Below are 14,523 nucleotides of genomic sequence, written 5' to 3'. Positions count from 1 at the left end.
GCAAAGATGCTTAACATCTGTTGACTGAATTGCTCCCACTCCTCCAGTTTAGAGGACGGAGTCAGGAATGGTTAAATTCAAGGATGACAATTCTACAGAAGCTTCTTTATTGCCTGAACAGGTGTGAAAACACTTCTTTTTGGAGGATGAGGACAAATAATGGTGTCCAGTCTATATGTTGGGGACCTTGAATTTGTGACGCCTCTTTTTTTCTCCTTTCGATCAACTTCATGGGATCTGGAATCTGCATGATCTGTGTCCTACTGCAAGCACTGTTGCAACTAGTCCCCTCCGAAGGCGGGGCCTTCTTGGAAGAGGGCTACAAAACAGGAGATTTGGAAGGAGAGATCTTCTGACCCTTGTAGACGAAGGTGGACAATTTAGAAGTATACTGCCATAGGTCCTTTCCATGCATGGACTGGGACACATGTCCACTCTCTGTATCATGTTCCTCCTCCTCCTCCAGGCAGTAGAGACAGGGATGTGTGGGTAGGTGACAAACATCTGCATCTTGCAGTTCCAACAGGACTAGAGATCTACCATGGGATCTGGCATAGTGCCTTTAAAACTGAAAAATGCTAGTAGCGTTTCTTAGCAGCGCACTGAGTGTGGGGGGAAAAGAATTGAAGTCAAGCGGTGCCATAGGCTCAATAAAAACTGCCTCACTTCACAGATGTCATGGATGTTCACTAGATTAAGATGGAGGCAATGTGGAGCAGCATGGTGCAACCTGTTTTTCGAAGACAGCTGGCACGGAAAGATATAACTGTAAGATAAGCAATCTGTGGGAGGAAGGAATTCATTAGAATGAAAACATTTTCCTGATAGAAATACCTAATTATCTATATGCCAATATGAAGCGTGATATTTGTGTGTAAACACAACTTCTGATTCAGGCGCAGCAGTTACAAACCCATGACTTAGAAAAAGAAAAGCCTCTTGAAGTCCTGCTCAAAATGTGTACCAAGGAATATATCAGAAGAGGATTCAGATAAAGGGTGTGTTTATTTTGTTTACACAGATCACAATTCCCTTCAGCATGATATCTGGCAGAAATGGCTTTCACAGTTATTTTAGCATCAAGATATTTTCTTGCTCTGAGACAACAAGGTCAGTAAATCAACAGTATGAAAACTGTCTCATATTCTCCATTCCCAACCCATCATCTAGTGAGAGCAATTGTATCAGTGCCACCGGTGCAATCTGGGGATCAAAATGGAGACCCAAGGTCGACTGTTCCCAACATTGAGTGTGTAGTTCCTTGACATCGACAGTGATCAACCATCAGAACTGGCATTGGCTCACCTGACAACGCCACCATGCCCACTGACACCGAGACTGTCATTACCATCTTTGGTGTCAGCAGCACCAAGGTTGGGTTAAATTTGCCAATTATAATTCCTAAAGCAACTGTAACCCTGCCACAGCCATTTATTTATTTATTTAGAGCACACGAAAACCCAAAGGCGCTGTGAGCATAGAGGCATGGTTAGAGTAACGTACAAGTCAGGTATACGCATGAGGTTCCAAGTCAGTCCTGTGGGTCTGGAGGAAGTCGGTTTGGTGATACACTCAGAGGTATTGGGGGGAGTGTTATTGATGCAAAGGTGGGGTCACTGTAAGACCTTTGAAGGAGATATAGTCCTTCACTGGCAGCCAGTGGGCATCTCTCCTGGCCTGAGAGATGTGTTCTGATTTTATTAGGCCCAGGACAGCACGAAGGGTGTTATTTTGAACAGTTTGTCGTTTTAGCAGGTTACATTTGTAGGTACCAGCGAGGAGTTGCAGTAATCAACTTTGAGCAGATGGTGGTTCGAGCGATGTTGATGCAATTGTCGGTGGAGAGGTGAGGGCGGCAGCTGCTGATGAGTTTGTCGGTATATGCTAATCAGAAGCCGATGGAGTTCACATGCTTGGAGAGGGAGAGAGAGGAATCAAGTTGACGCCCAGGGTTTTGACCACTGGTGAGACAGGAATGGTGGCGTCGTCAAAGGTTAAGTGGGAATATTCGGGTTCTAGGTTGGCTAGATGGACAGGGTTGCTCAGCCAACAAGAAGCTCAGTTTTGTCATCATTCAGACAAAGCCCATGGACTACCATCAAGGATTGGACAGATTCATAGATGCAGTTAATCTTAAAACAACCATTACTCCGCCAATGCCATGCACTTCTCTTGACACCCAAATGTGCCAAAACATTAAATGCATTTAGTAACACCAGTTACAGTAGCTCAGCAACAACAAGAGTAAAGGAAAAAAGCAGAACCCGAACGATGATAAGGGCCACTTTAAATTTGAAATAAAGGCCAACAAAAATTAAACGACATAACAACTGTAAACACATATTTTAAGTCATGATTTCCAAGGGCAACTAGTAGAACGAGAGACGACATGCATGGAAGCAATCGACTTATTTGTTTTGTACAATGGTGGCATTATGGTTGCTTTAGAAACCATAATCAATAAAAGTGCGGGCTTTTGTTGCTTTGAGTTGCAACCAGAACAAACCTTCAATCAGCCTTACAATGTGCTTTGATTTCATCATGCTTATACTTTCTGTTTAAAAGAGAGCCTTTTGATGACTTACTCAAACTGTTCTTCCTCTTACAACATGCATTACAGTGTGTGCTCTCAAAGAACATAGGAAGTACTCCATTGCCCATAATGAATTACACTGTGTTCCTCCAGTGCTTGTTGGATTTATAAAACTCTTTGGTTTTCCAGCATGACTTACTTTGCATTCGTTCGACTATTGTATTCCTTTCTCTCTAATCATTTTACTGTTACAAGCAGAGAATAGCTGAGCACACAATTTGAAAACATCGACAAAATAAAAACAAGTAAGGAAATGTTAAGTCTAGAGGTTCAATGCAAACCATGAGAATACATTGGTTTTTGGGTATAAGTAATGAAGAGTGAGTGGGGTAGGTAATTTGTTCAGTGCACAGTGCAAACTCACATTGTTACAGGAAGAAGTCACAAACATATACATGACAACTTTTAATTCATATCAATACTTGCCTCTGTTGTCGTAATTCATCAGGAAATTGCTCAAAAGAACCAAAACATCCAAGTAGGCTGCTCTGGTCACCAAACAAGGATTCCTCCTGAAAAAGAAAAAGTTAGTCCAAGAATAAGTTCACACTACTAATGGATGCATAGCAAAACAAATATATTTATGAAAAACAATGACAACTTATTGAGTTCTACTCAAAATTCAAGATTCAATATAAAGAGGTCCCAAATACTGAGAGTGACAATGTGCATTTGAGGACATAATATTGGCCTGCATGCGAGGCAACAACGCTCGTGGGACATCCAACACCATAGACGCACAGTCCAAAGGTTTATAAATGGGAATACAAAAAGGAACAGTTAAGGATGAATATGACTAACGTTTAATATATGAAAGAATGTATTCTCATTGACAATATCTTTCTTACAGATTTGCATTACCTTTTGTGAGTTGGATCATTGACCAGCTTTCACTGTAGACAGTCTTTTATGTCAAACATCATTGGGGGACAGACCGTAAATTATTTTTCAATTGATAAAAAAGCTCTTTTGCACACCTATCCTCCAACTCCCGATCCATTTCAGCTACCCCAGTCAATCACATGACTGTAGCCCTGCCAAAAAAGGCAATATGAGTCTGGGCCAGTTTGCTAGTTCTAGGAAGGCGGTCACTGGTTGGCCCCCTCTTATCAGACGCATGGCCAGTTCGAGGCCAGCAGTGGGGCATGTGAAGAGGTAACTAAAGATCCCCAACAAGCATCAATTGTCCATTTCTATTGAAGGCATATTTGCCTAGGATGGCAAACATTCAAACATCGTCCCTGACCTGAAGAGGTCTCTTGGATTAAGATGAGATAAATTATATCTAATGTGACAATGGTCTCTCTGAGCCACTTACGCCATAAACACATTTTCAATTTTTAATTATGAAATATATTCAAAGAGACAATTAGGGTGTCATGTCTAGGTGTGGTCCCTGAACCCTTTCCCCTCATGCTCTAACCACCCAACCTCCCTACTTCAAAAGGTCATTTTGCACCACAGATTCATTATAACCAAGTGACACCTATAATCTAGAATATCCCTACTATAGGGAGACCTAAACACCATAGCCTTCTCTATCTAGCTCCCTCAGAGACATCCTAAGTAATGAGTGGAGCAGTCTGATTGCTCTAGGGCCCTCCTTCTTGATGAGAATCTCTCACACTCCCCTCCCTCTCTCTTTCTCTCTCTCTCTCTCTCTCTCTCTCTCTCTCTCTCTCCTCACTTTGTCTCTTGGTCCTCTCTCTCTCCCACTCTCTCACTCACTCTCTCTACCTTCACCTGTCCCCATCCTCCTGATCTGTCATCTTTTTTATGCAGTCCGTGCTTTCAGTGTAATTTGGCTTGAGGTTAAAAGCTGCAGTAGTATTCCTGTAAATCTCCTCTATACTCCGTCTCTTGGTCTTATCTTCTTCTCTCCCTCTTTTTGTCACCATTCTCCCACCCCCTCCACACACTATAATTGTTTCTACCCTCCTCCACCTCCTGTCTGTCGCTCCCTTCTGATCTCTCCTTTTCCTTTCTATCTTTCACTCCTACTCTCAACCCCTTCCTGCTTCCCATACAAAATGTACGTTCATTCACTCTTTCTCTCACTCACCCACTCACTCAAAAACAACCAAATTGGAATCATCATCTGAATCCCACAGTCTTGCCTTCACTAGCTCTAAACACGCCAAAAATCTTTTCCAAGTCCTCCCCCTACATTCCTCCAACCTCACCCAAACATCTCTCATTGCGGACTGACTCTGCTGGCATTTGATATCCCTTCCCCTTCTGCCTAGAAAGTTCTCTCTACTCCCACTGGATGCCTGAGTCAGCTGCTCTCCTGCGCCGATGTCTAGCTAAGCTACTCACAACCCCTCATATTTCCACCCCTTGAGGGCTGAGATTTCCCCCGGAAGTCGTCATAAGGGCCCTTAGTCCTAACCTTCTTTCAGTCTCCATTTCTTTCCACCCAGCCATGCAATCACGGTGCTAGTTTGTTCTCTGGCTCTTCCCTATATCACGTAAATTAAATTCCACACAAAGGCGGGAAGGGATCCCTCCCTGGACACCTGTAGGGCAGTGTCAGTCTCTGCTGGTTCCAGTCCTATCCCTGCTGCTCCCATGCTTCTCTTTAGCATGCTTGGGCAGTCAATAGTCAGTGTTTTGTCTCCCATTCAGCTCCAGAATAGGGAAGCCTATCCCATGCGCATTTGGGTAATCAGTCTGTCAAAGGCTAGGTCTTGTCTGGCGGTTCCAGGTGCATTGAGGTACTTGTCGTTTTTTAAACGGTGCTGCCTTCCAGAACCCATTATCCATCCTAGGGATCTGAGTAGTCTGGTGCATTCTGGCCATCATAGTCTCTTGGGAAGCACTTGAAAGAGAAGACAAAGAAACAGGGCTAGGACAGAGGCTGGTAGGCTTTGGATGCAGGAAAGCGTTACTGGGAGACATGCACGGTTCTATGCCGACTAGGCAAAAGGGTCCCCCTCATCTTCCTCACACCATTAGTCCATGTCCCACCATCGCTCTATTAATCTACTTATATTGACTTAATGTTGAGCATTTAAGTATGTTATCAGAAAAGGATTGAGAGAAAGCATCCAAGATCATGACCTTTTTGAGAAAGTCTCTAACCTGCAGATTTTCTGTAAAAGACACACTAATAATGGGGAAATTCTACAGTGTGGGTGTAATTACCAATTTTCTTTTTTACTCAGTTAAGCCCACATGATAAGCAACATAAAATGTCATTGCGTTACTGTAGTGTGGGCCTTTGCCTGGGAGATGGGGACAATTTTATTCTTCAGATACTCTGGTAATATGCAGTCAATGCTAGGGTTAAAAAAAATGTTTTTACCCAATTATTTCTAGTCAAGGCATTACAAGACTGTAGCTTGGTAATTCTTTATAGAATGGGTAGCCACTGGTAGAGATATTGGCAGATACAGTTTGGATTGTCCACAGTTTGCCTATTTGGCAAGAAAAACATCAAAACATTCAGAGTGACCTAAACATGGAATGGATTGGGAGTTGTTTCCTGGTTGATTTTTATTGCACTCCTTTTGGAAAGAACCAAAGATAGTAACTGTATTATACTAATAAAGATGTGTTGGGGTTGCTGTTGGTACTCTTGTTCAGAGGAGAATTGCCTAACATTTGAATGCTGGACTGTCCTGGTGGGTTGGACCAGACTGATATGCAAATGAATAGTTCTCGTCTGTGAAAAGTACAATGAACTTAATCGCAGTTGTAGACCTTACCGAGTGGGAAACCTCCCATAGAACAGGTTATTTGAACCGTGTTCGTTCTCAGTATATGGGATCCCACATACTTATATTTGTATATACCAAAAAAGAAATATTGCCATAGTTAAGCATAAACAAAAAATATTATTAACCCTCCAGCGAACAAAAAAGGAATTACACTAAACCCATATTACATCCGTTTTGTAAACTCTGCTGTGACATCACAGTAAGACAGTTCTTTCTGATGAATACTGTAGTCCTCCCACAGATTCCTGAGGTTTCAAAAGGTCCCTTAGGAAAAGACTGGATCCGGATGTTTCCATTGCTCCTACAGCAAGTAATGTGGCTCCACAGCAAATTCAGCACAATGTCATCAGTGCCATCAGTGCTGGAAGGAATGTCCTCCATATATACAGTACAGAGAGTCGCAAGAGCCCTTCAACCTCAGTTCCACCCAATTTTGCCTGTTGACATATGCTAACTAAACAGTAGAACAGGTGACGGCGGGAGAGTTGTTGTGTAATCCATGGAAGGTATAAGATATCCATCAGAAAGAATATAACCCAATCTTAGAACATTGTTCTACAAATGGATACTTTCCTACAATGGATTCCTCAGATTATGAACACTCCTACCACAGTATACACATGGAGAGAGGGAAAAGTGTGATCAATAGAACCTACTAAAGGACATTCTATTAAAAGAAAAGGCCTCTAAAACATGGATTATCTCGAGGCAAAGATTCCAAGCAGTAATGCTTTCAGAAAGTATTTAGCGAGGACCATGCGACTGCCTGCCACAATTCCAACAAAGACCTCTCTTTTCAATGCTGGAGTCACTGCCTGACCTCTGGTATAGTTTGTGAATTTGAAATGTAAGCCAGCAGGAATCTTTTCTGAGCAAACTAGTAGCATGATTTAATCTATAACGCAAACCTGTAAATTGTACACAGTTACTCTTCCGAAGACGAGCAGAACCAGCAACAAGCAGATCATACTGTCTGAATTCTTTGGATCTTGAAATGTAAAAACTGAGAACCCTTTTATAGTCCGATCTGTGAAAGCATTCCTCTGTTTCACAAGGAAGCAGAGTAAGAAAGAAAAAAGGGAGGCAGATTTTCTGCTGAAGGTGAAAATCAGACCACAGATTTGAAAAAGGTTGGTTTGGACCTCAAGTTCTGCACTACAGGTTCACATGAAATTGAGTAGGGTTAGTAGTCTAGCATGAAAACACTTAGCAATGACACCCAAATCAGGTGGTATGGAATAACATATTTGAAACACTATGGCCTCTAAGTAACATGCCTCCTCCCCATCAAAATAAATTCATGTTTGAAATTATTGCTGGCCAAATATGGTATTGCTTATTGTCTGATATTCAATATTGATTATTTAATAACAATGATCAGTCGTACAATCAATTTCAGTTGTTTTACCCATTCATGTAAGAATCCTGTGTTAATTCATTTATGTACAATTGTAAACATTAATTTACAATTTCAACTATTTGACCATGCATTCATTCAAGTTTGCACAGACATGCCCATGACGGAGGACAGAATGGAGATGAACCCCAGACTGATAGCACTAATTTCCAAAAGGTTGATATGGAATCACCTATCCTGACCTTCCTGGAGGTTGCGCAACAAGACGTCTTGCAGGTGAGCACCATAATCTATTCAAGAAGCATTTGTCCCCAGAGTAATACGAGGCCACAAATGATGGCTCGCATAGAAGTTTGAATGGGATCGTCCACCATTGCAAGGTCGGAAGAACATGAGTCAATTTGTGATTTTAGCCTACCCCAAAATTGAGACCACTGAAGTGACCTAATTTTCAACCTTGTCTGAAGCATGACAAAGATGCATGAAGCCAGAAGGCATAACAACCTGAGGAAGTATACTGCTGGGATCTCTGAACCAGTGGGAGAGGAGAAAATGCCACATTGGATGTTCAATGCTCTTCCAGGCAGAGGAAACATCAACTAAAAATTGGAGATGTTTCGAATTTAGCAAAAAGCCCAGGGAATGAAGGGGGCAACATGTCATCCGCAACTCTTCTAAGACCTTATACTCAGACTTCGTCTGCAGGAGTCAGTTGTCAATGTACAGAAAGAAGAGCAACCCTTTATTCAGAAGATGTTCTGCCACCAACCTGATTACACCAGAGAACACTCTGGGGTGGATGTTGGCCAAATAGCAGAGTAGCAAACTGATAGTGAACCCAGCCTACCAAAACACATGAATGGCTGTGGTTGCAGTGTACAGGGATGTGTAAACAAGCATCCTGCAGGTCCACGGACACTCGCCAGTCCAGTTATTCCCGGGTTTGAAGGATCTTACCCAGTGTCACTATTCTGAACTTACCTAACTTGAGAAAGGTTCTTCAATTGTCTCAGGCCTAGACAGTCCTGACCTCTTTGCCCTTTTATTTATTACGAAGTATCGAGAGTGCCACCACTAACCCACCTCCAGGTTCCAGCTCTAGACAGCTGTTGGCAACAAGCTTCCAAACGTCAGCATAAAGGCGAGAGTCTGCCAGTGGCATGACCAGAGAAAGAAGAGTCAGAGGAGGCCTCTGAATGAATAAGAGCCAACGACCATGGGTTCATTAATTAGGTGACATTCTAAAAGTCTGAGGTCATACGTTTTCATTCTAGTATAAAATAAATTAACCCTGCCTCCCCGAGGGACGGAAGTGGCTCACAAGTCCTCACAAAAGTGTGTGATGAAGTCTTGGAGTAAAGAATACGGTGACCACCGGAGCCAGTGTCATGATGCCTACACCTGGGAAACCAGACCAGGTCTAGCAACCCCAGAAGCAGGCATCAGGTTGTTTTTAGCAAGCCCAAAAACCCCGGCTAGGGGCTGTTTGGGTGCGGTCCTGGCGCCTATGGCACCAGGCTCACAAGGAGTCAGTCCTGGCTCCATAGGCGCCAGGCTCATAGAGTAGAACTTACCTGATGCAGACCATGCTGCAAGCTTACCTGGTGCAGACCTCCAAGCCAAATGAGGCTTGGAAGGGACTATTTTACCTAGGGACTATTTTTTACTCTCGTGGGGCTGGGGAAGAATACTTACCTGGGACTACTTTGGAGGCTATTTAAATCACGCCCGAAGAGCAGCACACGCTTTGCGTTATTCTGCATCCAGCAGCGTAACGCTCACTGTGTCTGTAAGCCTGCATCCAGTCTTCTGCCACGCCCGCCTCGAGTCTGCAGCTCCTAGAAAAAGGGAGGAACAGAAGGAGAAAAGGTTAGAATAAGAGCAAACCTTCGATCCTTACCTGATTACCGCCGGGGGTACTATTCCCTTCACGGGTCGGCGCAGTCTCCATTGCACCCTCGCCGTAGCCCGGCCCCCAAGGGGAACAAAAGCACGACAAGGTGAGACAACGGGACAAATAAGGGGAACTCTTCTCACCGCATAGACTTAACTAATTTTACCACCGGAGGCATAATTCCCGAACTTCATATTTTCTCGCCACACCTGAATAAGGGAACAAGCAGCTTACATTCTGGCCTTATTTTATTGAACTGTGTAGGATAAGCCAAATCCTTACCTGAACTTTGTCAGCTACCACAAGGAACTCTTCGGTGGGGTGAAGCTGCAAACTGCAAGGAATCGGACAAGAGTGAAAGTCAGACATGTGAACTCTTACGAACTACATATTTTTCTGAGTCAATATTGTTCTGGAACTCACCAATTCCTTCGAGCCAGTGAAGCAACTGGTTATCAACGCGCCCCTGCGCTCAATGCAGGATGGAGAGCTGATCTTTTGAAACCATCAAGTGAGACTATAAGAGGGGACATCAAAGGTGATCTGTGGGGAGAACAGCCGGGTGGGAGGATTTACACTCAACTCCACGGGTGGTTAATTTCCTTTCTCCATTTGCAGAAGAATATTCCTACGGGCCAAGCAAACAAAGCTAGGTGGGCCAGTCCAGTCCGTCATCTCCGCCCTAAGCGTCACATTGGTGGAGACCGCAGCTGTCCAGTTCAGATTGACGCCTCTGTGGGAGCCAGGTGAGCGTAACAGCCAGGTGCTGCAACCCTCAACGTGATGGGCACAGTGAGAGGCAGATTCCCTACCCTAACCCACCGTACACAAAGCTGTTTGCAGGGGCACATCACCTTGAACCGGGACATGCACCGCTCCCTTAAAACAGTTCTCCTTTTGTTAAGAAAACATCCAGATCTCAAGACCTTGAAGGAATGCATGCTGCTAGAAGTAGTAATCTATAACATGCACAGGGAACTCATATGTCACGAAGCAGATTTTCATGCTGGCTATCAACCTTGTCTGGAGTGCACTGGGGTAGCCAAGATGAAAGAGATTGTCTAGTCCTGCATATAAGTAGGCATATGCACCTTCCGACCAGCAAAAGGCATACTTAAATATCCACTCAGAGACTTGTGCTGATTCACACAAGTGACTGTGCAATCCCGACTGTAGATGTGGGACGCAGAGCTCTGATGTGTTGACCCCACTTCTCGAAAGTGCTGTTCGTGAACTGTGCCTTCACGATGCTAGCCAGCCTTCAACAATGCTCGGTCTGCATCCTGGTGCCAGGAAGACTAGGGCAACATTAGAAGCAGGGAAGCAATTCAATCCCTTAGCCAATCTGATTCCTATAATGGAAAAGAGAAACAACTGAACATTGCTAAGCACGTATGGTCCCTGGTTGTGGAGTCTACCACCATATAAACTGCAGGCTTGCAGATCGAGGTTTATTGGGTTGAAGGCAAACTAAGATCGAGTTAGATAAGGCGGAATGAAGCTAGGGAAAGCGGTCAGAGAGCAGCAGTGGTGGAGAGAAGTGGGGAAAAGTAAGGAGGTGAAGAGCTAGGAGGATGTGAAGAGTGAGATGGAGTTGAGGGGAACATCAGAAGGATTGTAAGGGAGGTGGGAAGGGACATCAAGAGAAAGAAAATGGAGAGCATTCAGTCGAAGGTTAGAGGAGTCCCCAAAAGAGTAAAGAACTAAGGAGAGCATTCAGGAGTAGGTTGAAGGAGAGAGGAAGGAGAGAGCAGTTTGGGAGAGACAAATTGAGGCAGAGGTTGGGGAGCATGAAGGAGGTTGTCGGAGTACTACGAAACAGGTGGGAATAGAGGGTGCAGCATAAAGGAGGAGAAAAGGAAAAACGAAGAGGAGGGGTGGAGGCAAGAGAACCTGGTGGAACACAAAGGAGCAAAAGAAATGAGTCGAGGCGACCCCTCCCTTCCATGCACGGGCAGTGTAAACAACCTTCAGAGGGCTAAGGTATATTTTACTTAGCCATTGATGATCAAACTAGCAAGGTGAAGTACTGTAAAAACAACATGTATTCTGAATAAAGTATCACATTAAAAACAGACATATATATGACTTAAGTTGTCATTCACAACACATGAACATTTGGTTCTAGAAGAGTGAGGTTAGTAACAAAAGAGTGGTTGTATGTACTTAGAACAATAACAGCAAATTTCATCTGTCACCACTATTGCGTGTTTCCAGTTCGGGGCTCATGCAGAGAAAATGTTTTTCCGGTTGGCACAGTTTCAAAAAAGCCTCCGAACTTTCCTCAGGACACTGGTGCTACAGGCAGTGGGAAGTTGTTGTCAAAACATGTTTGGTGATAGATGATTCTTTGAATCTAATATTTCTTCTCTTCGTATTTGGCTGAGAATAGGACGGACTATAGTCTGCACAGTTGCATATTTCAAATTTGCTCTTATGGTTACTGATAGGGTGCTTATGTCACTCTTCTAGAAGCAAATGTTCACGTGTTGTGAATGACAAGTTAAGTCATATGTATGTCTGTGTTTAATGTGATACTTTATTCAGAATACATTTTGTTTTAACAGTACTTCATCTTGCTAGTTTGATCATGAATGGCTAAGTAAAATATACCTTAGCCCCCTGAAAGCTGTTTACACTGCCCATACGTTCAAGGGAGGGGTAGCCTCGACTAATTTCTTTTGCTGAACTGATACAACCCTCAAGAGTCGGGCCCCCCAGAAACAAAAAAGAGGGTACTCTCCCATTTCTCTCGTAACACAAAGGAGTTACAGAAGGGAATGTACAATGGAGACAGCGGACAGGAGGAGCAGGAATGGTCCCCTTAAGGATGAGACCACAACAACTCATCAAGTAGGTATATGAGAATGGGGTGTAGTGACTTAGAGCTAGGACCTGGAGATTAGGAGGTGGCGACAATCTCTCCATCAGATCTACAAAAAAACTTTGGGATGCTTGCATCTTAGTGCCCACTCTTTGGGTCCTTCGATTACACTTCAACACTGGAGTTGCTTTGCCTGACCTAACGTGCATGCGTATGTACAGCCTTGAGGCCCAGGCAAGGTGTCTACCAATAGGTGAGTTTGAGAAGAATGTGACTGTGACTGGAGAATATAGAACAAAGAGCCAAAACAGAAATGTGGGGCAACCTGGCCCACACAACTGTGAATGACAGTTGTGAGAATATTTCCATCCCGGGAAGGCATCGCCAGTTTGAGAATCCCGAAACTCACTGAACTTTGTGATGGAACTTAAATCTGTCTATGCAACCTGGGTGTCTGCGCCCGTCGTGGAGGGGGAGGGACATTGCATGTAAAAGGGGTAGGAAGAGGTGAGGCATCGCTGGAGGCAAAGAAGGCTGACACTTTAACAGCTGTTGCTGCATCAGCTCCTTAATTAAGGCATTTGAAATAATCCACCATTTCATCAGAGTGCATTAGGCTCTGGAATCTGTCAAAAAAGCTGTCCTCTGAAGAAAAGGTTGATGTTGCAGTCGGTGTCCAGGTTGATGTAGTAGTTGGGTACCATGTAGGATGCCTATGAGAAGGAGGTGCACCAATAGAAGATGTGCCTCATTGAAGAAGATCTTCTAGGATTAGAAGAACCTGTAACCAAGGAAACTTTCCTTAGTGCTGTGTGTCCCCAGGCGGAAAATCTGCTGTTTGTTATTTAATGCTTTCCACTCATACAAGTTGTGACGGTTAAAAATATATAATATACAATTTCACAGTATTTGTCTAAAAGGCTGCAATTCATTGTGGAGACAAAGAAAAGTCCAATGCATTTTGGACTCCAATAGTCCTTCTTGAGGGACATCATCTCAAGAAGCATAGAAAAAAGGAAGAAAAATAGGACACAATGTTATACATAATTTATAGAATGTAATACCATGGGCACCAAGACTGTTTCTTCTATACCCGTCTCCTTTTCAATCCTTCTGTACCAGTCACAATATTCCCGACCAAACCACTCTGTAGAAAATCATATATGAATAATAATGCACACTGCTTCCTGATGGAACTTCTTGTCCAAGAAATGTGGCATAAACAACAAGAATCTGTTCAAAAAAAGAAATGGATAGTACCGGACACTGTATCTCATCTAGAAGATCATAAGGTTAACTGTTAGGAACCTGACAAAGAGAATAAATGAGACAAAAATAAAAAAACAAATGAGAAGAAAATAAAACAATCTGTAAAGCTCATTGGACCGAGTAGCCAAATGTAAATCATGGGTGTATCTAGTTCTTACAATCATTCTTCCTAATCCCTTCAGGTATGTTCACAAGAGGCTCACAAGACGTTCAGAACCAGTGTTGTTATAATTGCTGTAAATATTCACAGTTTGTGGCAAAAAGCGTGTGTGCCGTGACATCGCACACGGGTGCGTGAGGACATCACAGCACTCATCCGTGCCACAGCGAAAATGTTTTTATTAAACATGGAAAACTATCAACAAAGCTACAGACAACAATAGGGAGAGTGTACAGTGTACAGGTCTAACCCCATGTTTGAATGGATTCAGATATGACATACATTGCAAATTATTAGCTCGTCAACAATAGTGTCCATAAGCAATTCATGCTTGTACAGTCTAATCGGACCAAAGGTCAACTCGTTGTCATGGCAATTTCATTCCAGTACCATGGAATTAACATGAAGCAAAAATAATATGTTTTTCATCTGTGATGTACAAGAACAATTGCTGAATATGCAATCTTATATGATGCTAGGTCAGTTCTTTGTTATCCCAATTTCACACTAGTACCTACATGTTGACACAACTACATACAAATGAAATGTACTTAATTTCATAAAAACACATACGAAATCTTATTATTCATTCATTCCTCCGGGGTAGAGGGAGTCTAGCAAACCAATCCATAGTGTATCTTTTTCCTTAAGAAAGGTTTTGTCCATGTGTGATGTCTTCATGTCAAAAACTTAGAAGATCTGAA

General features: G+C 43.1%; 1 protein-coding gene across 3 annotated transcripts in view; it reads right to left on the bottom strand.

The window, feature by feature from the left end:
• Nucleotides 1-14,523, bottom strand: part of THADA (THADA armadillo repeat containing) — a 2,999,906-nt gene that overhangs the window by 433,475 nt on the left and 2,551,908 nt on the right. For all 3 annotated transcript variants that reach the window (XM_069608464.1, XM_069608463.1, XM_069608465.1), the window contains exon 31: nt 3,020-3,105. In XM_069608464.1, the coding sequence (XP_069464565.1) occupies nt 3,020-3,105 (86 nt within the window). The remainder of the gene's footprint in view (nt 1-3,019; nt 3,106-14,523) is intronic.

Source organism: Ambystoma mexicanum, chromosome 4q (assembly GCF_040938575.1).
Source record: "Ambystoma mexicanum isolate Mex_15411 chromosome 4q, UKY_AmexF1_1, whole genome shotgun sequence".
NCBI classification, from domain to species: Eukaryota; Metazoa; Chordata; class Amphibia; order Caudata; family Ambystomatidae; genus Ambystoma; species Ambystoma mexicanum.
The sequence above is the reverse complement of the archived record's forward strand: the minus strand, read 5'-3'. Positions and strand labels throughout refer to the sequence as shown.